This window comes from Macadamia integrifolia, chromosome 9, assembly GCF_013358625.1.
Source record: "Macadamia integrifolia cultivar HAES 741 chromosome 9, SCU_Mint_v3, whole genome shotgun sequence".
NCBI lineage: Eukaryota > Viridiplantae > Streptophyta > Magnoliopsida > Proteales > Proteaceae > Macadamia > Macadamia integrifolia.
The window spans coordinates 30332792-30356768 of record NC_056565.1 but is presented as its reverse complement, the minus strand read 5'-3'; the positions used below and the strand labels follow the sequence as shown (position 1 = coordinate 30356768).

At 38.1% G+C, this 23977-nt stretch overlaps 3 protein-coding genes across 4 annotated transcripts in view; all 3 read left to right on the top strand.

Moving 5' to 3' along the window:
• The first annotated feature begins 7172 nt into the window (after nt 1-7172).
• LOC122089693 (secreted RxLR effector protein 161-like) lies at nt 7173-7841 on the top strand. Its single transcript, XM_042659393.1, has 3 exons — nt 7173-7284; nt 7396-7570; nt 7679-7841. The coding sequence occupies exons 1-3, from the start codon at nt 7173-7175 to the stop codon at nt 7839-7841; spliced, it is 450 nt and encodes a 149-aa protein (XP_042515327.1).
• A 6046-nt stretch (nt 7842-13887) lies between these two features.
• Nucleotides 13888-15063, top strand: LOC122089692. The gene is made up of 2 exons (XM_042659392.1): nt 13888-14766; nt 14923-15063. The coding sequence occupies exons 1-2, from the start codon at nt 13888-13890 to the stop codon at nt 15061-15063; spliced, it is 1020 nt and encodes a 339-aa protein (XP_042515326.1).
• A 1685-nt stretch (nt 15064-16748) lies between these two features.
• The window catches only part of LOC122089063 (probable sugar phosphate/phosphate translocator At1g06470), a 93166-nt gene continuing 85937 nt past the window's right edge, over nt 16749-23977 (top strand). Inside the window, exons 1-3 of one of the 2 annotated variants that reach the window (XM_042658497.1) lie at nt 16749-17751; nt 17851-18160; nt 18260-18429. In XM_042658497.1, coding sequence (XP_042514431.1) covers nt 17640-17751; nt 17851-18160; nt 18260-18429 — 592 coding nt within the window. In that variant the 5' untranslated portion in view covers nt 16749-17639. Of the gene's footprint in view, nt 18161-18259; nt 18430-23977 lie in introns of both variants that reach the window. The other variant, XM_042658496.1, reaches the window with a different exon arrangement.

Genomic DNA, 23977 nt, shown 5'->3' with positions numbered 1-23977 from the left:
TGAGTTTGGGCAACATAGAAAATATTGTCATTCGTTTAAACCTTTCATCACACCTCGTACTTTGCATTAACCTTTACCACATGTACATAAATGCAGTTAGTCCACCCACATGAAAAAATTGCAAGAATTTAGACACCTAAAAAATTCTCTTCAAATGTTTTGATCAGACTTGGTTGTATATTTAGTACAACTCTTTCCATAAATCTCATAGTTTGGTATCATGGGAGGAGGCATAGAAGAAGTCATCTGTATATATCATTTCGGGTTATACCTAATCCAATGTATAAAAAATGCCTCAAGGCAAAAATGGAAGAAATATAATCCTAAATAATATATCAAATGTATGACATATTTGAATAAAAAATGTTTCACATAATTGAATCCATAATTGTAAATGGAATATAAAAAAGTTATGACTAATTAATGTAATCACCAATCTAACCAACTTAGTAAGAACTTTCTCTAAATAACTATCTATTTCAATTCTCCACTATTTCAGGTATTCCTTGTTGTCTAGCCATTGCATTTGCAATTTTTATTCTAATGGCATTCATCTCTTTTCCCCTATTTCGTTGACTTGTTTGTGTTGTAGAAAAATCATAATCTTGATGTGGGGGATTCAATTCATCTTTAGAAACTTCTTCATCTTCGCTTATTTGAACGAATTCACCATCAACAATATGCTCTTCTCTAATAAAGTTGTGAAGCTCACAACATACAATTACTATGGATGCCTTATCTTTTACTATGAACCTATGCATTTGCCTTAAAATCTGAAATTTGTTCTTCAATACCCCAAATGTACGTTCAATGACATTCTGAAGAGATGAATGTCTATAATTGAACAATTCTTTTGCTATTCTTAGGGATCTTCTTGGCCCTTTGTAGTCTGGTAGATGGTATCTCTCACCCATAAATGGTGTTAAAAAATCAGTTTGGTTAGCATACCCATAGTTGACAAGATAATACTTTCCTACAAGAGAGAATTTAAATATATATTATTACTTATGACCTATAATGAAAATCTAATATACTATGTAAAATTAAATAAAATGATACTTACACCTAGATGTGGATATGAAAAATTTAAACTAAGATCACTCCTTGCCTGTTCAAGGACTCGACAATCATTCGCACTACCTTCCCATCCCGCATACACATTTGAATCGCATGTCAAATGGACATATACACATCACATTTTAATTTGGGATCCCCTTCCGATTCCTATATCGAGTTTGATCTTTTCTTTGGACTATCACGTGGACGTGAGTACCATCTATAGCGCCAATATAGTTCTATGACATATATTGACAATTAAATGGTCACTGCAAATGACAATATTAATAATATTCATAAATATCATACTGTAAATATGTATTATATTTCAAATATACCTTGAAGAAAGGGTAGTATTTGGGTTTAATTGCAATCTTCTCCGATATTCTACTGACATCTGGTGGTCTAATTTTCTCCTTGGCCAGACGACACATTGCAATCAAGACAACCTTGAATGCCCAACTTATTGTTTCTCCTGAGTGGTTGAACACATTTTGGGTGTCCCTATTACTTAAACCATTTGCAACAATCCAAAGGAAAATTCCAAGCTATTCATCCACTTAGATGTTGGTTGTGTCTTTCAACCAACCCCTATATCTAACATAATCACATAGGTTTAGGAAGGCATGACGCTCCATCCTCAATTTTTCGTAACATCTGTTGGCATGTTCGTTCAAGACCTCATGCATCATAACAGCCCCTTAAAATATACTATCCCTACATGGTTTCCTAGTATATGTGGACTGTCTCTGCAGTTCCAAACCAATGTGAAGGATCATATCTTCTTCATCGCTTGAAGTGTCACCTAATGCATTTGACATGACTACAACAAATTGACAACTACTTATCAATTTCAAACAAATTATTACATAATATAACACTCTTCTAACAAATTGTTTTAACAAAAATCCATGTTCAACAGCACACATGAAGTATCTAGAAAACAAAAAAACACAAGTACACATCATCTAAAGTATTGTTAAAAAAAAATCATCCAAAGTAACTTTAACACCTAACCATCATACTGTATCTGAGTAGAATCAAATAAAGGGCCCATTCCCCTAAACCAATTCATCTAAAAGCCAGGTCCTTTTGATAGGATCCGCACAGACAAACAACACCCACCAACTTGGATCAACATATATACGACTAGCGGCCTTTAAGTACATCTCCTTTGATAAATCTGGTATGGAGGGCAATACAGCCTCACACGCACTGACACTGAAATCTTAAGGACGAGATGAAAATTCTCCACCACAAATAGGAGATGTAGCAGAAGTACTTGATGCTTTCTCAATTTTCATAGTCAAGTACTTCCCATACAAGTCCTGGAAGTGGGAGTGTCCTTAAGTGGTGCTCCTTTTCCTTCGTGCAGTGGGTGTCCTATCAAGATTTTGCTTTGTGGTGGTTTGGGTTAGAGTATTCTGCTGGAAGGGGTCATCCACGCCTAAATGCACCGAGGTAGTAGGGGTCTCAAGTACATGCTCAATATCAATGTCATTGTCATATTCGGGTTCATCCAAATCTTCAGCGTTGTCAACCCCCAAGTCTCCTCTTGCATAGGCATCCCCAAATATCATGTTCAAATCTGGCCAGTAGTATAATCCATGCTTCTTATATTTCATCCACGTGGGATTTGCCTGCGTAAGAGTCATCACATAAATTAGATGTACTACTTATACACTCTAATTTTGAAATAATTCAAGTAGCTAGTGAGCTCTGTTATATCTGTATTGCCCTATCCTATACTGACTCATCATCAACTGTGACTGATTTTGTCACTGAGTTCCACCCAAATCTAGTTGTGTCAAGGAGTTTCTTGAATTGTTGGTATTCTCCTTTCAACTTGTTCAACTTATTGCATAATTGTTGTCTCCCAACTTTACGCTTTAAAGTTTTCTCAAAATGGGATATAATATCCATCCATCTAGTTTTGTTAAACGAATTACTGGACTTGTGACCATTTTTAACAGCTTCTTTCATTACATCAATGAAAGCATTAGTCTCAACTTGTGGCCACTTAACAGTAGGGATACTACTTCCAAACATAGCTAACATTATAAGATAGCGTAAAAAGTAAAAAAAAAAATAATAATAAATAAATTATACATTCGATGAAAATCATACAAAGTAGCATTATTTATGTAAGCAATGTATACATTCAATAAATATCATACAAAGTATACATTGACTATAGAATAACTCAAGTTCTTCACCTAATAATATCAAAACAGTTCCCACAATTGGAATGCTAGAATACTTTGTGATCGTGCAAAGATTACTAGTACTTATGTGAATCAGAAGGTAGATGATGTGTATCTTCATCAAACACAACTCACTTGACTATCAGAAACAAACGAAAAAGCAACAAATATCAAACCTGATCAATCACCAATTCATTGAAGTTAAATAATTTAAGGAACAATCAATAGCAAGTAGGCATGACTTTATTGAATTATGCAAACTACAAATAGAAAGGAGAAGCTCATGAAAAAGAGTAAAACCATAAACAGAGAAAAAGAAGATGATATAATTTAGGGGAACTGACAAAGATATTATACATGGAGATAATAAATATATGAGAGGGAGAAAGAACAACCCAAGAGAGAGAGAGAACCTTGAGGAAGAAAACAAACACCACAAGACCATTCAAGATTCTCATTCATTGTAAGAAACTGGTTGTTGTCTGTATTCCAAATGAAATGATAATGAAAATGAGTGAAAATCTATTACGAAATAAAATGAGTGAATATGGGTTGCTCATATCTCTTTGGAGTTGGATGTCAAAATGACTTCAATTTCAGTCCAAGATAGAACTCCTTATCAAATGTTAATCATAGCTATGGTTGAGGTCTCTCTCTCTCTCTCTCTCTCTCTCTCTTTCTGTCTCTAGAGTGTATACATAAATGGATTAATTAATGGGTAATATAAGTGGAATATTTTTCATTCTACAATAATGTTGTTTTTAATGGAATCTATTCTTATTATTGTAATTTCATATCACTTTTAACCAATCATAAGAAACTCCACCAATTTATTTGGAATAAAACTAGATCATAGCAAGAATTTGTGCCTGTGCCAATAATCACTGTAGCCACAGCGTCCTGATCATCATAATGCCCAAGAGCTAATGTTCCTGTAGTATCATTCACCTGCTTGCATGGACCACAAAATTATGCTCACAAAACATAACTACATTGCCAAGACATCTAGCTAAATTTCCATGCATACAAGCATTGAAAAGCCATACAATTAAGAACAAGAAACACACACACATAGGCAATCAACAAGTACACTATGATAAGGCCTTGCAGTATTTTGTCACCGCTGTCTGAAGGTTGATATTAAATGAGCTGCCCTTTCTTCAACCAACATACCATACAAGAACTATATAATATGCTGCCTAAATTTTCACACCCTACAAGGCTAAAACTGAGAGGTCTTGATGGGAAAGGGGGAAAAGGTTTCAGCAAGCGCATAAACAAGAATAAAGATTAAAATGTTCAAAGTTTACAAGATAAAGAATGCGCAGTAGCACCCCACATAGTGAAAAATGAACATGTAATAGTTAACAGGACACCAGCTATTAGAGAAGAAGGAAATCAGTATTAATTTCCCATTAGAGAAGAAGGAAAAATTAAATAGATAATCAGCAATTCGAGAAGAAAGAAATCAGCATAAGAAAAATTCACAAGACCATACAGCCATTGAAAAATTACATAAACTGGATAAAGATCAAATAGATATCAAACCACTATCAAGAGATTTGGGCAAAGGAGTTACCTGAGAATATGTACCTGATTCTCAGGTGAAGAGGTCGACAAACTGGGCAATGGAGTGAACCATGCTCTGTGTGCCAAAAAAAAAAAACCATCAGTGAACCATGGTCTGTGTGCAAGAAAATCTCCCTCTCCACCCCCTCTTAGGTCTCAGGTCTCAGGTCTCTGTCTCGTTTTAGGGTTTCACAGGGCACAAAAAAATGAAGCGATTTACCTACTTCGCGATTAGAGAAGAAGAAGAAAGGGAAGAGGTTCAGAAGAGAAGAAGAAGAGGTTACCTCTCTCTATGAGCTATTTGAAGCAATTTACCTAATCTGCGATTAGGGGAATATTTTAGGGTTACGAAGAAATTTCTCCTCAAAACGTTGAAGCTAGAAGATTTTGAACTCCGGAATCGATGTGTATCTCTGAGATATGGAATCAGTCGTAGGTGGTCGAAAAAACCCCTAAAATTGGTCCTACCTACTCTGTGATTATAATAGATGAAGAAGAAGGAGAAGCGGTTAGAACAAAAGAAGAGAGAAGAAGATGAAGGAGAAGAAGGAGAAGAGTCGAAAGTTACCTACAGTTGATTTCACAAGGGGGGGAGCTCGTCTTCTCTCCACTCTCTATGCGTAGACTCCATTGGACATGACAACTATCGAGAACGATAGTTCCAAGATCTATTAACTTGAAACGAAACACCTCGATAGAACACCTCTTGGGTATTTCGTTAAATCGTAGAAATTTTGTTTTTTTCTCACAATCCGTTTAAAAAAAAAAAAGAAATGACACACACACGCACCAAACACAAGATTCTATTTTTTCGTTCTAATAGAAAGAAAAAACGGCAGAAATGTTTTTTTTAAACAATACTAAACGGGCTCTAATTCTACTCTCCCAATATCATTGTGGAGTGAAGCTCTAAAAGCAGCTATGCACATTTTAAATAGGGTTCCATCAAAGTCTATTCTTATAACGACTTATGAGCTTTGGACAAAATGGAAACCTAGTTTAAATCACTTTCGTGTTTGGGGGTGCCCAGCTGAAGTAAAGGTTAACAATCCACATGAGAATAACTAGATTCTAGAACGGTTAGTGCATTCTTCATTGGATATCCAAATAACACTAAGGGTTTTAGATTCTATTGTCCCTCACATAGACTGAATATTGTTGAGTCAAGGATAGCCAAATTCTTAGAGGATAGCAATAACAATGGGATTTCAGGAGTTCGGAATATAAGGTTTGAAGAACATATAGATTCTGCTGATACTTCCATGTCAATAGGTGAAGGATCAAGAATAATACCTTTACCATAGATGGATCAGTCTGTTGTTGAATATGTTGATCAACAAGATGATGCAGTTAATGAACAACAAGGATTGAGAAAATCCTCAAGAGTTAGAAAGTCGGCTATACCTTCAGATTATTATGTTTATCTCCTAGAAGATGGAAGTCAACATTGGAATTGGAGATGATCCATTGTCATTTAAACAAGCCATGGACAGTCGATACTCCAATCGATGGCTTAACACCATGAAAGATGAAATGGAGTCAATGTCAAAGAATAAAGTCTAGGAACTTGCGAAGTTATGAAAAGGAGCAAAAATTGTAGGTTATAAATGGGTCTACAAGACCAAAAGAGACTCCAATGGTAACATTGAGCGTTACAAGGCCCGATTAGTGGCAAAAGGTTATAATCAAAAGGAAAATATAGATTATAAAGAAACCTTTTTGCCAGTATCAAGAAAAGATTCAATGCGCATTATCATGGCATTAGTGGCTCATTTTGACTTTGAGCTTCACCAAATGCACGTCAAGATTGCAATTCTTAATGGAGATCTTGATGAGGAGGTTTACATGAAACATTCTTAAGGTTTTTCATTGGAAAAAGAAGAACTTGTTTGTAAATTGAAGAGATCCATATATGGGTTGAAACAAGCTTCTTGACAGTGGTACTTAAAGTTTGATCACACGATTACTTCATTTGGATATGTGGAGAATCGTGCAGATCAATGTATCTACATCAAGACTAAGGGAAGTGGTTTTATTATTCTAGTATTATAAGTGGATGATATTCTTTTGGCAAGCAATGATCTTGCATTGTTATATGGCACCAAGGAATTCTTGACTAGAAATTTCGATATGAAGGACATGGGTAAAGCCTTCTATGTTTTGGGCATAGAAATTCACCAGGATAGGTCTATAAAAACCCTAGGATTGTCCCAAAAAGGATATATCAATAAAATTCTTGATTGTTTCAGATTGAGAGATTCCAGACCAAGTTTGGCACCAATTATAAAAGGTGACAAACTTAATCTTGAACAATGCCCAATGAATGATATGGAGTTAAAAGAAATGGAGAAAATCCCTTATGCATCTGCAGGTCGGTTTATGTATGCTCAGGTCTGTATAAGGCCTAACATTGCCTTTGCAATGGGAGTCTTAGGAAGATTCCAAAAGAATCCAGGTATGTCACATTGGACAGTAGCAAAGAAAGTATTCAGGCACCTAAAGGGCACCAGAGATCACATGCTAACCTACAGGCGTGTAAATGAATTGTAGTTGACTGGATACACAGATTCAGATTATACTGGATGTGAAGATACAAGGAGATCTACATCAGCATACATGTTTTTACTGGCTAGAGGAGCAGCATCCTGGAGAAGCATAAAGCAACCAAAGACTGCTTCATCTACTATGGAAGCTGAAGTGGTAGCATGCTATGAGGCTATCTCTCAAGCATCATGGTTAAGGTAATTTATCATAGACATTAAGACAATGCCATCCATTGAGAAGCCAATTTGTGTTTACTGTGATAACTTAGCAACAGTTAGATTTTCTAACAATACTTGTTTAGTTAGTCGATGCACACACATTGAGATCAAGTATTTTGTCATAAAGGAAGATGTTCGGGATCACAAGGTTTTGATCAAACATATAGATACCAATGGTAACATTGCTGACCCATTTACCAAAGGGCTTGCACCTAAGGTTTTTGTAGATCATGTAAGGAATAAGGTGTAGACACCAATTTTGTCACCCTCCCCCGGCTATGATGTCTTACGGATCTTGGACGTGACCTTTCACTTTCGATTGATAGAGATGATAATTGACTGATGTAACTATTCCCAGGAGCATACCAATGATATAAGGTACATCAAAATCGGACCATCGGATCTACCGTAATCATTCTTGGAAAATCACACTTTAAGTGCTCAAACCCCACCAAGCGAGCACCCATGCCTTGCCTTGAGTGCCCAAACCCCGCCCATGTGAATCCCATGCCTTGCCTTGAGTGCCCAAACCCTGCCCATGCAAGCTCCATATGCACATGGCCAAGCCCCACGTGCACCCAACCAAGCCGCTAGTGTATACGGCCAAGCATCGCGTGCACCCAGCCAATCCCCATGTGTACCCGACCAAGCCCCGCGTGCACTTGACCAAGCCTCACGTGTACCCAACCAATCCCTGCGTATGCCCGACCAAGCCCCGCGCATACCCGGCTAAGTTTCAGCACCTATATCGGAGCCCCACCACCTATGTCGGAGCCCCAGCACCCATGTCGGAGCTCCAACACCTATATCGGAGTCCCAGCACCCCTACCGAAGCCCCAACACCACTGCTGGAGCTCCAGCGCCCCTACTAGAGCTCCAGCACCCCTACTAGAGCTCCAGCACCTTTGTCGGAGCTCTTGCACCCCTGCTGAAACCTCCGACACTCCCGTCGGTGATCGAAATCCCCCTTTCGATGATCGAATCAAAGAAAGAATTTCTTCTTCACCCGCCTATGTATCCTACACTGCCCTACTAGCGTACCCTACACTGTGACCTCCTATTGGTCCAAAAAGGAATCTTTTTACCTTATTGATCCAAAAAAATTACCTTTCACCCCATTGGCTATGGAAAATTACCCTCCACCCCATTGGTCCAAAATTTCTTACTTTCACCCCATTGGTTTAGAAAAATTACTTTTTACTACCATTGGTTAAGGACTTTTTTCTCTCCTCCCTATTGGTCCAAAAATTCTATAAATACCCCCTCTCCCTTTTATTTTAGACACACAACAAGACCACTATATTCCAAGTCTTTTAGTGAGCAACCTATAGTGGAGAAGCTCTACCCTCTTTCCTCCCCTTTCCCCCTTGAGGTTTTCCAAGTCTTCGGAGAGATCTTCATAAGATCCGAAGTGTTCTTCGGGCCTTCAGGATTCTTCAATCCTTTGGTTTCTTTGAGCGAGATTTTAGGAAAAGTTTTCTCCTAGCCCTCCCTTAGCCTATCTCCAGCGAAGCTTTGTCCCAGTGCCACCTCAGCCTAGCCCTCCTATAGCCTATCCCTAACGGAAGCTCTGTCCGAGTGCCACCTCAGCCTAAGCCCGAAAATAGCCTTCCCTAGCTGAAGCTCTGTCCGAATTCAAATTTGAAAACAGCCTTCCCAAGCCGAAGCTCTATCCTAACCCAAATCCAAAAGTAACCATTCCTAGCTGGAACTCTGTCCGAATATTATCATCAGTCAACATCTCTCGAGGAAGGAAGTTGGAGGTCAAGACCATCTGCCCCAGAGCCGAGAGAATCTACAAGAAAGTTCATCTCAGCATCAACCAAGGGGGTCTGCCCCTCTTGACCCGAAACAGGGGTCAAGCTCAGGTATAATTTCTCAACAGAATTAGCACAATGTAGACTTTATTTAGAACTTTTTTTAACGTACATAGTTATTTAAATTCAGCTAATGTGTATATGTGTGATAACTTAGCCATGCATGTGGAATAGGAATAATTATGAAAAATATTCATTCTTAAGCCTCTAGTAGGAAGACCGGTTAAAACAGGGTAGATTGGGTGCCTAACACCTTTCCAATTCTACAACCTGACACTTGCCCTAAATCTCTGGACCAGACCAACTTTCGGGCCCTTTTCTCAGGAATTGGGCCCACCCCCAGGTCCTAGGCCCATAATTCTAGGTGGCGACTCCAAACACTTTTGCATGATCCCGATCCCCACATTGGACCATCATCAAATCTTTGTCTCGAAAGACGAACTTTACACTCTTGTGAAATAGGCCTCCACGTATCTTCGAGCAGCAATACGACGGTGCGAGGTCTGCAGGGTAAGCACACACGACACACCCCTCCCTCATGAAAGAAAAAGAGAGGAGAGAGCACGGAATCCATGTGAGTCCTTTTCTCCCCACAAAGGACGGGAAAGCGACATCTCATCATTTTTCCGGTCGCTACCCTCACGCATGGGCTTAAGCAAATCATTGTGTATTTAATTGTAATTTTCAGATATTACAATATAAAGTTTGATTCCGACTAAAGTATCAATAAAGTTGCTGTCAGTTTGATTTTCCTACTGTTCAATTATAGTAGTGCACATTTATTCTAAATAACATATGCCTATACTCATTAGCCAATAAAGTTTGGACTAAAGTAGACCACTGAGTCAATTCAGAATTAATCATGGGATTAATTCTATAAAGTTTAAACTTCATCACATAATGGTTCAAGTTGAGAAGGATGACCTATCGTGATACATGCAAGGGAAAAGTTAAGTATTGGAAACTTGGACCGCCATGATTTGTTGAGTTAAAACTTTCATCTTGAATGCAAGGTTCTCCATCAGATTGAGTTCAGTATGGCCATACATAAAGTTTGGAACTTAATTATTTGTTTGGCATATGGCAATCTAGGCCAAGTGGGAGAATGTTGGTTGATGTGGCTTTACGTTGCCACATAAGTCATAATTAGCATATTTAATTAAATAAATGTTAGCTAATGTGATGTAATTGTATGTAAATTGGCTATCTACCATATTGGGTGGGGATAGTGTAGTTAGTATAAATAAGGACTCTAGTCCCTCTTTTTGTTCAATAAAATCTTGTCTCATCCCATTGAGAAGACAAGACTTGAGAGATGAAATAAGAAAGAGATTAACTAAGAGTGTGAGACATTTTCCCACACCAATTCTATCAAAGAATAGGAGAAAAACTAAAGAGAATCTCACCAATATCCAGCGATGGCATATTACTACGGTCCAAGAGGAGGTAGGCTAAAATATTTAATTCCACATTTGGTTTTGGTCATTGGGTTCTTCCCATGATCTAACATTTCTTTCTACATAAGCAAAGGTAGTGTGGAAACAACTGGTCAACCCTCAAGAGGCTTAGATAAAGTATCATTGACAATTTTTTATGGAAAAAGTTTTCGTACAAGAAATAACTAATTACCTCATTGTATTAATTATCAATTAAGGTGATTATTAAGTTGGGACCCATTTGATTAATCCTCAGAATATAAAAACACATTTTCCATTTATAGGCTCTATCATGGTTCTAAATATTGGTATTGGATTAGCCATATCGATTTGGCAAGTCTCCAATCTCGATACCTAGTCGATACTGTATTGGTTGAATAGTATAGACCACGGGTAAAAGGGTCAAAAAATAATTTTCTTAGGAAAATTAGTGGTATTTCTATCTGATACGAGCAATCTGAAACCAATCCATTTCTATCGATTTTGAGGATGGTCGATACTCGTTCCCATACTGTGCATTAAAACAATGAGTTCCATAGAACCATTTTATGAGCTGCACAAACCTAGCTCAACCTAGCCTAAAATGGACGCCAAATGCATCATAGATTTGATGGGGCTCCTCTACGGTGGGGTAGAGGTGGTACCATGCATCGAATGACCTAGAGCATGTCAAGGCATGTGCCCATGTGTTGGGGTCCATGCCTAGGTGCTTCAAGCCGTCAAGTGTGCGCTGCCACCCTTGTCGCACCGTAGAGGAGCCAAATCCTCTTATATCCCTAGGACTTCAGAAATTGATGGGCTTGGTGAAGGGTACTGTCGCTTTATTTAAGATGTCAAAAGCTGGCACTCATTGTTAGGCCCGATCGATTAAAGCTTAAACTGGACCGACTGATTAGTAAATGGTCCGGTGTCGGGTCTAGAGTCTCTAGACTGATTAATATTTAGGCGGTCATGCTGTCATGATGCTTGCTTGTAGCCCTGATGGGCATCCAATATGAACCATAGTTATTAAATTCGTCGAATTATTCCCGAAAAATTCGTGCGAACAGAATTTTTCCGAATTAAACGAAAAATTCTGACCGAATCCGAATTATAAATAAAATTCGGTAAAAATCACGATTTTTTCTAATTGGATTTAAAAACGTGAATATATCAAATTGAACCGTTTTAAACCGAATTATTCGGTTCAAACACACTTTATTAAAAAAAAAAATCGAATAACAAAGCCCCAAAGCCAAAACCGAGGGTTTATTATGCTCGTCTTCTTCGTTCTACTTCTCCCAAAACCCACTTCTTCCTTCTGCTTCTCCGGTTCTCCCCCATATCTTTGTCGCTTAAAACTTCATCGTGAGTTCGTGAGGGTAGGTGAGTTCATGACTCGTGACTCGTGACTCGTGAGGTCAAGGAGACAGGGACTCAGGGGTGCGGCGGCCGAGAGGTGCCGAACTGCCGACAAATCTTCACTCCTCTGACTAATCTGACTCTTCTCAATCTCTCTTACAATCACTTCTCTGAAAGTAAAATCTCGGATTCTCAGTACTTTGCATAAAAATGGTGCAGTTTTCACTCTGCGACTCCGCATTGTTTGAAAAATTCCGAACATTTTTCCTTCGAGAGGACTGGTTAGTGCTGCGTCAGGCGGAGGTGTTTGATTTTCGGTGTTGGATTTTACTCTGCTAGCTCTTCAATAGAATTTCACCAAAAAAATGGTACATATGAAGCCATTTCACTCTCTTTCACTCTCTTGCTTCTTCTAAAGTCTCTGTAATCAGTCTTTTTTTTCTAGTTTGCTTTGGGTTTGCTAATTTCTCTGTTAGGGTTTTTCCTTATTTCGATATCTGAATGCGTTTAAGATCCAACATTTCTTGATGCTCTCGAATTTTTGAAGTTCTGATATTTTTTTATTTTTCTGAAATTAGTTGGAAAATTTAGGGTTTTAACATACTGATCTTCTAGTTTTGTGTTGTTATCATTAAATGATGTAATCACACTAGAATATGCAAGCTTTGAGTAGAAGTTGATGGATTTCTAAAGTACTTCAATTTCTCAAGCTTTCTTCACTCGGGTTTGCTTCCGGACCATAAGGGATTCAGAATCAAGGCTGTGATCTTTCTTATCAATTTCCCAATCTTTATTATTCTGTTAGTTGGTTGTTGGGGTTGGCTCTGCTTCTGCCGGCTGGATATCTTGCCATCACTCTTCTCTGTTGGTTGCAACCTTGCAGATATGTGTTCTTCAATTTTAAAGATCTATAATTTCTTACCGTGTTAAAGATCTAATGATTTTTTGGTTTCTTCTATTGAAAAGATGGTAGTATACAGGATATATGTTGTAACTAACAAAGCCTGTTTGTATAGTTATCCCAGCTTTTCTTTTGTTGTTTTTGTATTCACTGTACAGTCTTGGGGTTTGATATGATGTGGTTTAGCAGAAATAAACTTGAAAATTAATGTGTAGTGTTAGATATATTGAGCTGCTTAAATGTTGAGAGGAGACATTATCATCCTATATGTGTATTATGGAAAATCCATAGTTGTCTTGCATGCATGTCAAACCATGGTGTTTCATGAACCATCTGCATTCATAGATGACAAGTTGATATGTGAGATTAATTTACTGTTGTTTGCACCTGTTGCACTTCTCTCTATTTACATTCTTGTGCTTTCCCTTTGCCAGTACAAACTAGGTGAATCTAGTAATATCTCCATGCCATTATACAAAAAATAGGGGTAGATTGAATGTGGCATAGGGGCTAGGTCTACTATTTTGACAGCTTTAGGTTGGAAAAATTAAAGAAAAGAATGCAATTTTGATTGAAGGGCTGTTTGATGCTTATTTTTCTCTGTTGATTGTATTGTACCTTTGGTCATGCATTGTAAAAGGCTATGCATGTTAGTGGGACTTGAAAACTTGATTATTTAATTATCCAGAGGCTATTTGCTTATGTAATGTAATTATTAATATTAGATGTATTTGTTTGTTTATATGAAATGATTTATGTTGTTTTTTTTTTTTTTTTTTCAACTTCTAACAAATAGGAAAAATGGAAAGACAAAAAGAAAAGTTTTGGCAACATGCTGAGCAACTTGATAGTTCACATTTTAAATGCAAATTTTGTGAAAAACAAGTTTATGGAGGGGTCACTCGACTCAAGTATCATTTAGCTAAGGTTAGTGGTCATGATGTTGCCTCTTGTGAGAAAGTATCAGATGATGTCCAAGCAGAAGTTCTTCTTGCTATTAATTCTGAATCAAGTAGCAAAAAGCGGAAGAGTTGTACCAGTGGTGAGAGTATAGTTGGTTCTTCTCCTTTGACTCCTTTAACTATAACTAGTCAAAGGCAGTCCACAATGGAGGAAATGATCCCTAAGATGGACAAATCAACTTGGGAGAAATCTCTTCGTGACCTTTTTATTAAAAATAGCATTTCTTTCAATGTTGTTCAATCGGATGCTTTCATCAATTTTGTGAAGTGCATAGCCCGTTATGGTCCTAGTGTTCCTATTTCAAGTTATGGAACCCTTCGTGGAAGAATAATTCCTGAAGCAAGAAAGGACCTTGAAAAATATGCTGAAGAAGTAAAATTTTCTTGGAAGCAAACTGGTTGTACATTCATGTCTGATTCATGGACTGACTTGAAGAAGCGGTCTTTTCTTAATGTGATTGCTTATTCCCCGAGTGGTGCTCTCTTTTTGAAGTCAGAGGAGTGTTCTCATGCTAAATTGACTGCTTCTTATATATTTGATATTCTTGACAAGGAGATTCAAAGTATTGGCCCAAATTTAGTGGTTCAGCTAATTTCAGACAATGCATCCAATTATTCAAGTGCACTTGATATGCTTACTGGAAAGTATCGTTGGTTGTTTAAGACTCGATGTGTAGCCCATGGTATCAATCTAATGTTGAAGGATATCTATGAAAAGGTTTTTTGGGTTTAAGAAATTTTTGATGAGGCGAAAAGAATTATTGACTACTTGTACAAGTCAATAATTGTCTTACAGTTGATGAGGAGTTTCACAAACAAGGATCTAAAATATCCTTGCAAAACTAGATTTGCTTCAAACTTTTGAATGCTTCAGTCAATTATTGAAGTGGAAGAGAAGCTTAGACTCCTAATTGCATCAGCTGAGTGGAGGAGTCTAAGAAATTCGAGATCTTTAGAAGTAGATCGAGTAGTGGACACTATTCAAAGGGAGTCGTTTTGGAATGATTCAAAATAGATTTTGAGATTTATGGAACCAATCATTTGAGTTCTCCGTTTGGTTGATGGTGATGGGGCTACATTAGGGTATTTGTATGAAGCAATAGAAAGAGCAAGAGAGGTATTGGAGAAGCTTTATGAGGAAGACCACCGGTATGACCAAATTTTGAAAATCTTTGATAAGAGAAGAGATGAAAATATTTTGGGTATCATTCACTATACAGCTGCTGTTTTCAACCCCACTTATTTTTTTAGTGAAAGATTCAAAAAGATTCCTCAAATGAAAGATGCAACAGATTTCATTGGTGAGATAGTGGTTCCACAAGATGAGAGGAGAGAATATTATGGACAGCTGGTAGTATACCACATAAAGTCTAGCACTCTTTTTACTCCCAGTGCCAAGATGATGATGGAAACTAATCATCCTCGTAAGTGTAATAATTACTTTCTTTTTAAAAATTTTAGTTTATTGTTTCTTATGTAAAAATTACTTGTCTTTTAAAATTGTTTATATATATATATATATATTTTGCCAATGACAGGGGTTTGGTGGCATATACAAGGTGATGCTATTCCTATCTTACAGAAGTATGCCATTCGAATATTGAGCCAACCATATAGTTCTTCGGCTTGTGAGAGAAATTGGAGTGTCTGGGATGCAGTACAAACCAAAAAGAGGAATAGATTGTCAGCAGCGATGTTAAATGATTTAGTCTATATGAGAATGAATTCGTTGATGATGGAAAAAAAGGGTGAACTTGAACAAAAAAACATGTTACCCATTAATCTTGACAATATTAGTATCAATGATTTTGATCAGCGCATTGAGGACGTTGATAAAGAGTTAGAGAGATTGTTAGATGATGTGGATGATAGCATTGCTGAAGACTTGCTATTTTGTGCAAGTGCTAGTTTTATTGAGAGCGAGACTCAACCCCCATATAGTATATAATGATTTAGTTGAGTACTTAAGTTATGGTGATGTAATAACTATTGTTATGCTTTTGTGGATGTTTTGCTTTATTTAGAATAGTTTTTCCTTTTAAGCATGAATGATGGAATTATGTGAGTCATGGACTCATGGATTGAATGAAGTGATTTTGAACTTTTATGTTCCTACAGGATAATTGGTAGAAGCATTAAAACATGCATTAGAAATGGAATTACTGTAACCATTGCTTTCATCACTCAATGACAATTTTTTTCTAGTTTTTTTACTGTATTGTATATTTGAACTACAATAATTTTCTCTTTTTAGGTGTACATATCAAGTTAATTACTTAATAAATAAAATAGATACAATAAATTATAAAAATAACACCCGAATTTTTTGCTTGACTTTTATTTTTGTACTCGAATAATTCCCGAATCCGAATCCGAATCCGAATTCGATTTTTAATTTGTCCGCTTTTTTGACCGCTTTTTTGATCGAACTCTTAAATTAATCAATCAAATTATTCCGAATAATTCTTCGGCCGAATAATTTCCAAATCCGAATTTACTAACTATGATCTGAACCGACCTATACGGATGATCATCTGGGACCGTCTGTTTATGACCCCATTAGCCTGGACTAAATGATACTGTAACAACTAAAAATTGAGGACCGTCTGGTAATCCGTGCGGACGGATTCGAAGATAGAAGTTGAAGGAAGGGATAGTTTCGATATTTAATGCGTTTGAAGGGGCATCATGGCTAAAACAAAAATTTCAAGTAAAACATTCGATAAATAAGAGTGAAAACTCCGAATTGTTCGCCTTGTCCCAAGCTCCCAATTTTTCACTGCTACAAAGCCAACAGCGACAGACCAACGTCTCTTTAAGATTGTTCCCAGAACCAGATCGGATCATCGCACTCTTCTGCACTTCGACATTCCGAAGATCTTGAACGAGATCTCCGTGGTAACAATCTCTGTGATTTTTTCTGGTCAGTCAATGTTTTCTTCGTGCATTTTGGAAGCACAACAAAGAAACATTTCTGTATGATTTTGTGGCTTCTCTCCTTCCCGGTAATGAATTCATTGGCTGATTCCTTAAATCATGTAACGTCGATTCTTTGAGAGGTGGGCGCATTGTATGTGGATCAATTGCTGTGTTACGCATTACGATCTATCAGTGATAGCTGCTTTCCTGGAGGCTTTGGAACAATTAAGAATTTTTTCAAAGGGTTTTTTTTTTTTGGTTGTATAAATGAGAGAAGATTGCAAAGCTAGCTGTTCCTTCTGCTATTACAGTGGATTTGAGGATTTGCCACTAAATGTTGGGCATTTTTTGGTTTTTTTCTTTAATCAGATTGAGATTCAAGATATGTCAATTCTGACATCTGGTGGTTCCGGTTGAATTGGTGTGGTTTACCGAGTATTGAGATCAATTCAGGAGTTCTTGGTGCACTTTTTTTCTGTTGCTTTGTTTTCTCGAAGCAGCCAACCGATAATATTTGGGGGAATTTATAATTAATTTCAATAGTTTTGAGGAAGGTGTTCTTGCTGTATTCTTTCATCTGTCTTGGTTTTAATATGGTGTATAGACTGGATGAAAATTGGAAGGCCTTAGGGTAGTTGTTGCGGGTGTGCTCGTAGATGGCTTCAACTTAGAATGCAAAAGGAGATGGTAGAAAACAATTTAGAAACAGAAAAGTGTGCATTTGTGGGGGATAGTGATATTCAAGGTGGAAACCAGGGTCTTCGCCGGGAGCCTTCTTTCTCAGGTTGGTGTGATGAGAATGGGATCATTCATTCAGCTCTTTCTTCAGACAATGCTGATCTAAGCATAGAAGATTCTGATTTTGAATTGCCTTTGCTTGAAGGAGACGGGTCAGAAGGTGGATGTTTAGGTGGGGAAAGACAAAAATTTAGTAAGTCTAAGCTGAGAAGTATGCATATCAATGGAGGTCATTCCTTGGATAATACATCTTACCATATCGAAGGGAATGGAAATGAGAGAAACTATGTTCCATTTGATGTTGAAAATGGCTCTGGGAGCCAACCGCATGGCTCTGCTTCACAAGGAACACATAAAACAGTATCAGATACTCAAAGCCCTATTTCTGTAGTTGTTGTTCTTAAGACATTGTTTTTCATAGTCGTATGGTACAGCTTCAGTACTTGTTTGACTCTGTAAGTTGTTGAACACTGCTCTACCAATACTCAGTTTCAGTTCATTTATGCCTTCTTCTTCATTTCAGGCTTAAAAGTTTCTTTCTTTTTTTTGTGTAGATATAACAAAACACTTTTAGGAGATGATTTGGGAAAGTTTCCTGCTCCAATGTTGATGAACACTGTCCACTTTGGAATGCAAGCTTTTCTGTCTAATGCAATTACATGGTTTTGGGCCAAAAGATTTCGACCCAGAGTAGCCATGTCATGGAGAGATTACTTTATGCGAGGTAAGAGCATCATCTTCATGCCCTTTCTATTGGTTTACTTTCGCATCCTCTTGTCTAGATGTTGTTAAATTTGTCTGGTTATCACAGAACAGATCATCCTCATGTTTTCTTGTTTGAATTACCAACATTTTAAGTTAACTACCGTTTTCAGGTTAGCATAGTTGTATTTCATAGTGGAAATTGGTTTGTAATCAGTGGGTTCTTTCTTTTGGATCTTTCTTTTTTTTTTATATATGTGTTGTCACAAGTCCCAACTTCACCTTCCTTTCTTTTTAATCTAGCCTTATATCCTTTGGTGGAAGAAAAAAATAGTGGGAATAGCAACTTAGGGTTTTGGTTCGACTTAATGACACCTTATTCACGCTTCCATTTGTAAATATGATAATTTGACACAGAGTAATCTTGTTAGGTGCAGAGGATTATTTATTCTTTTGATAAATCCTCCTTACTTATTGGCAAAATTGTTTGATGGCATGGAGGGTGGAGGGTCAAATCTATCAATCCTCAGAATGACAATCAGATAATTATCACTTATACATTTTTAACAGTGCTCAATTCCTAATCAAGGTTCTAAATCTTGGTTTCGAAGCCGGTTTCAACCATGGACAAAACCTAGATATGCCAGGTTTTGACTGAAACTTGGTATTTTTCACGACTCAATTCCATGTGGAGTTTTTTGGTGAGTCCATTCCACGAGCTGTGTGTGGTTGAATAAATGGTAGCTGCTCCTTGAAATGCACCATATATGTATCCCATGACAAGTTTTGGGCACAATTGTTTTGATAGTCCATTATTTCCCACCTATAAGCCCCATCATCAACATATCGGGGTATCCCAACCTAGGGAGTGGCTCATTGAAACTGAAACTAGGTGGAGTTGACACAAATTGTTGGCCCGGATATGAGAAGATGCTGTCGATGAAAGATGACTCACCACTTGACCCACCTCTATATTCTGTGCTGGGGAATGAACTAGAAGATCTACCATATCCCCCACTATGCCCTCCAAACGCCAAACCGATGCTCTTGAAGGATGGCCCACCACCATGTCCACCATACCTAGTAGTTGAACCGACGCTGCTGAAGCCACGATCAACTTGATGTGTTGGACTGGGGCTCACTTCTGTGAAGGATGATGGTGCATGCCAATGCCCAGTTCCTCTATTCTCAGCCAAACTCATAGCTTCCAGTGTGCCAAACAAGCTTGATACATCCATGCCCATCCCAAATACCTGCTCGATACCTTCTCCTCAAGTTTGAACTGCCTACTTGGACCTTGAGTGTAGCCTTTCTTGGTATATGCAATGTGATCCTCATCCTACGTGGCATGATGCAACCGAGTCTCATCTGTGAATCTGATGGGCTCTAGACTGGCTCTGCTGCATCATCTGGTCTTCTTTGCCTAAGGTTGCTAATATATCATCATCATTATTACCACCATTGTCGGCATCATCATCATCCCTGAATTGGGGAAGGTGTGTGAGTGCCATCCGAGGCAACCAGTCCTCTTTGTCATCTCCACTAGGTTGGGGCTCAAATGGATGTTGGGTCTATGAGTGAATTTTTCCCTCTAACGTCATAAACTCAACAACAACACTCATCTATGAAGTAATCTGGGTGTTGGGCCGAACCCCAACCTCATTCAACACATGCTCACCTTGATCCCTGTCCCACTCATAAAGGTGATACTCCTTATCTTCTTCCAGTTGTAAAATTTCGGTCAACTCGGTTGGGGTTGTATTGTCGTCCATGCCAAGGCATATGTACTTAACTCTCAATCTCATATTGTGATTCACATTGACCAAATCTTGCAGCCATTTGTCACCTAATTGGTTCCGTCTCTTGGAGTGTATAAGGGAGAATGTACTCCAGTTGCGCTTGCACCAGGTGGCGGACCTTGTCTGGGAGAACACTTTAACTGCTATCTTGGTCAGATTGGGTGAGTCTCTTTCATATAGCACCCACCGTTTAGTTGCATAAGAGCATTAAAGAGTATTGTTAGGTGGTGGTATACAATGATGCATACTTAAATATGATTGAAAAACTATGTTATTGGACCAACCAACAATAGTGTTATCCCGACCATAGTTATCAAGGCGTCTCCTAGGCGATAACGCGGTTTAGCCTGGACTGGCACGTTGGTTTCCTAGGCGATGCCTTCATGCCTTTTTGGTGTCACCTTGATTTTTGACTATCCTCCATTGCCTTGGTTGCTTTGTCGCCATGATAACTATAATCCCGACCCTAAATGGCCCATGCCTAGCCGAAACTCCTTGTGCCATCCTAGAGGCTTTCATCTGTATCCATTTCAATATTTGGTACAAGTGTTAACATCAATACCAAATTTGTAATTGCATAAATTCTCAAGTGCCAAACAAAATACAAGTCTCACCTTTTGATTGGCAATGGACCGAACACTTGCATTTAGCGGAAGCTTCTCCACCACTACTTGAACATCATCTATTAGATCTTGTCTCATCCCAAATGTGCTTGTATTGTACCATAGTTGTCATGGCGTCGCCAAGGCGGCGATTTGGCATCCTGGCGGAAAAAGAAGTTCATAACAGTGCTACGATTTACGTGACTCACCAATGGCATTTACCATTGGCTGATAGGTGTCGCCATGGCACCGCCATGGACGCCAAGTTATGCCTGATTCACTAGGCGGTCAATTTTTTGTAAAATGCAGAGTGATTTTGATAGGGCTATGTTGATTTTTGATGATTTGATGTTGCTTAATGTTGGTTTTATATGTTATCGGGTATATATTATAGGCTTGTAGCATGCTAAATAACTTTAGAGAATAGGGGAAATAAAAAAGTAGCATATTAAATAACTTTAGAAAATAGGAAAAATAAAAAATGACACATGGGCGATTTGACCGCCATGGCAACGCCATAATGGGTGATTCATCGCCAAATCGATTAGCCACCCCTTGACCGCCTTGGATCGATTTGACGCCGTGACAACTATGATTGGTCTTGGGATTGAGATAGTATGTTCAAAAAAATGCAAACTAGTGAATAATCCACTACACGAGAAGTTGAATTGAGGTGAATTAAGTAAAAGCTCACTAGCCTTAGATAGTGGATGCATGGGCTGCCTCTCCCATCGATCTTGATTGTCAAGGAACTTTGTGTTACTCTGTTTGTACACTGCCACAACCTGCATCTTATTATATCAATATCTGCCCACAAGTGTGGTAGGTTGGGCTTCTTCTGTGAGTCCACCATTCTGAATAGGTTGATGACCAGTTTGAGATCATAACAGCCTTCTTCAAGTCGTCTCATAACGTGTCACTAGAAATGGTCGCTTGGGCTGCCTCATCTTCATGAGAAGTAGACTTTTGCCGCTTTAACCAACCCTCTGACACAGACTTGGACCTAAGTCCAGCCTTCTTCATGTAAAAGCGCATTAGAATGATGTAGTTTGTGACGAAGCGTGTTAGTCCCAGCCTCTACAAGTCCCCACCACACTTGCTCCTCAGCATTTGTAGTGCAAATCCATGATTGAAGACAAATGTTACTGTTGATTAAAGACTGAGGAAGAAGAGAGTGAACAGAAAACACTATTCACGAGTTACTATTGATGTAAGACTAGATCAAAAAGGAACCAATCCCAGACAAGATCTGAAAATCTGGGCTGAAATAGGAGTGAATTTAGAACTCACAAACCGTATCTCAGATGGACCTGAAATTTGGTGTGGATATGGCTTATAATGTGCCCAAAGTATCCACCTAGTTTGGTTAAAATCCTCCAAGTAGTTGGGAAACCATTCGCTTTGCAGAGCAGAAAGATAAGGGTTTCACAGGATTGAAGGAGAAAACCTGTGTCTACAAGGGGAGTCCTCCCAAAGGGCTGCAGTGCTGGTCGAGTGGCCCTCTTGATGCCTTCAACAGACCCTCCAAAGGGTTTTGGAATCAGATTCCTAGATTGGTAGTCCTTGAGAAAATCAATTGCCTGTGTCTACAAGGGGAGTCCTCCCAAAGGGCTGCAGTGCTGGTCGAGTGGCCCTCTTGATGCCTTCAACAGACCCTCCAAAGGGTTTTGGAATCAGATTTCTAGATTGGGAGTCCTTTAGAAAATCAATTAGGGTCAGAGTACTGACTATGCTTGTAGGTCTGAGTGATCTTGCTGATCTTTAAAGCTGATTTCAAGTTTCAAGTTACACTTAATAACTAATGTAAAACAGAAAATAAGAAAGGGGAAACATAATCGATGGAGGGGTTGAGAATGGGGAAGAAGGATAGGTTTTGGGCATCTCACCCAACTGCATGCCACAACATAAGCCATTTTTGATAAATGTTCATTGACTTGTCCAATTGATTACAGCAGCTCCTCTTATATAGGAGTAAGTTCAGGTTACAAAATAGAAGGCAAATAAAAAAGGAAACTAGCAAAAGAATAAAAACTAGCTAGCTTAGGCAACTAACTGCTAACTTGTCTATTAAGAAAATAGAACAATAGGGGGACATTCTGAAAGGTTTGTACAGCACCCAACTTGGTGTTTGACTGGTCAAACCACCAAATACAAAAAAGGCAGCAATGTGGGTTCTCCTCTTCTATCTTCTGTTTGACAACTTCCATACAATGCACTATATTTCCTATCGTCTATGCCTTATCACCATCAACTACTTTAAGTATCACAAATAGTGGTTGCATAATCTTAGTAAGTCGGTATACCCTTTCCCAAAACTTTGTTGAGGTGATTAGGTCTTGAACAACTTTTCCAATTTCGGTGGTTGCATATCTACTACTGAACCACTCATTAGAGGTGAATGACTTAGGCCATCTTTGGTATCATTTTTCTTTTTGATTTTTGTTCACAAAAATATTTTTGGTTGCATTTGGTATCATTTATGGAGCTTGTTTCTATTTTTAAAAAATTGATAAAATACAAAAATCAAAAAGAGATCAAGAGTTATTTATGTGTTTTGGTCAAAATTGATTTTCGGTTATTTTTGCGCTGAACTTTAATGAGCACGTGCTTAAAGTCTCAATATGGAGGGGTAAAGTAGTCATTTGTTTTGTAATTAGAAATCCAAGCCCCTTGCCTCCTCTTCCTCAGTCCAAAGTGGAGAAAGACAGTTATAAAAAAGATCCCTTCACCCATTTCTTCAAAAAATCATTTTGCACATAGAGGTACCAAACTATTTCTCACAAAAAACCATTTTTGCCAAGTAGTTACCAAACCATTTTTATGTCTTGATAAAAAATGGTTTTCATTAATGGTTTTTGTTAAATAAGTAAAAATAAAAAAGAAAAATGATACCAAAGAGGGCCTTAACTAGCCCTTCCTTCCGTTTTTTAAGATTATCAAGTGCAATATAATTTGTTGCAAACCTTATTGCTGCGGGCCTCACCAAGTCGCCTTTTGTGTACTTTCTCATCAATGCCAACACCCAGCTGTGATTGTAGATGAAGTTGGTGATCATCTTGGCATCAGAAACCAATGTGTGCACTTTGTTCATTTTACCAATGTCCTTGAACATCAAATCAATAGAATGGGCTGCACAAGGTGTCCAATATAGGGTGTGATACTTCACCAT

Excerpts from the sequence above, each read along its gene's own strand:
- LOC122089692 (XM_042659392.1), top strand. The coding sequence starts at position 13,888 with ATGGAAAGACAAAAAGAAAAGTTTTGGCAACATGCTGAGCAACTTGAT. Across the intron at positions 14,767-14,922 it reads TGAAGGATATCTATGAAAAG|TCAATTATTGAAGTGGAAGA; the intron begins GTTTTTTGGGTT and ends TGAATGCTTCAG.
- LOC122089693 (XM_042659393.1), top strand. The coding sequence starts at position 7,173 with ATGGAGAAAATCCCTTATGCATCTGCAGGTCGGTTTATGTATGCTCAG. Across the intron at positions 7,285-7,395 it reads AAGATTCCAAAAGAATCCAG|ATTCAGATTATACTGGATGT; the intron begins GTATGTCACATT and ends CTGGATACACAG. Across the intron at positions 7,571-7,678 it reads TCTCAAGCATCATGGTTAAG|TCGATGCACACACATTGAGA; the intron begins GTAATTTATCAT and ends TTGTTTAGTTAG.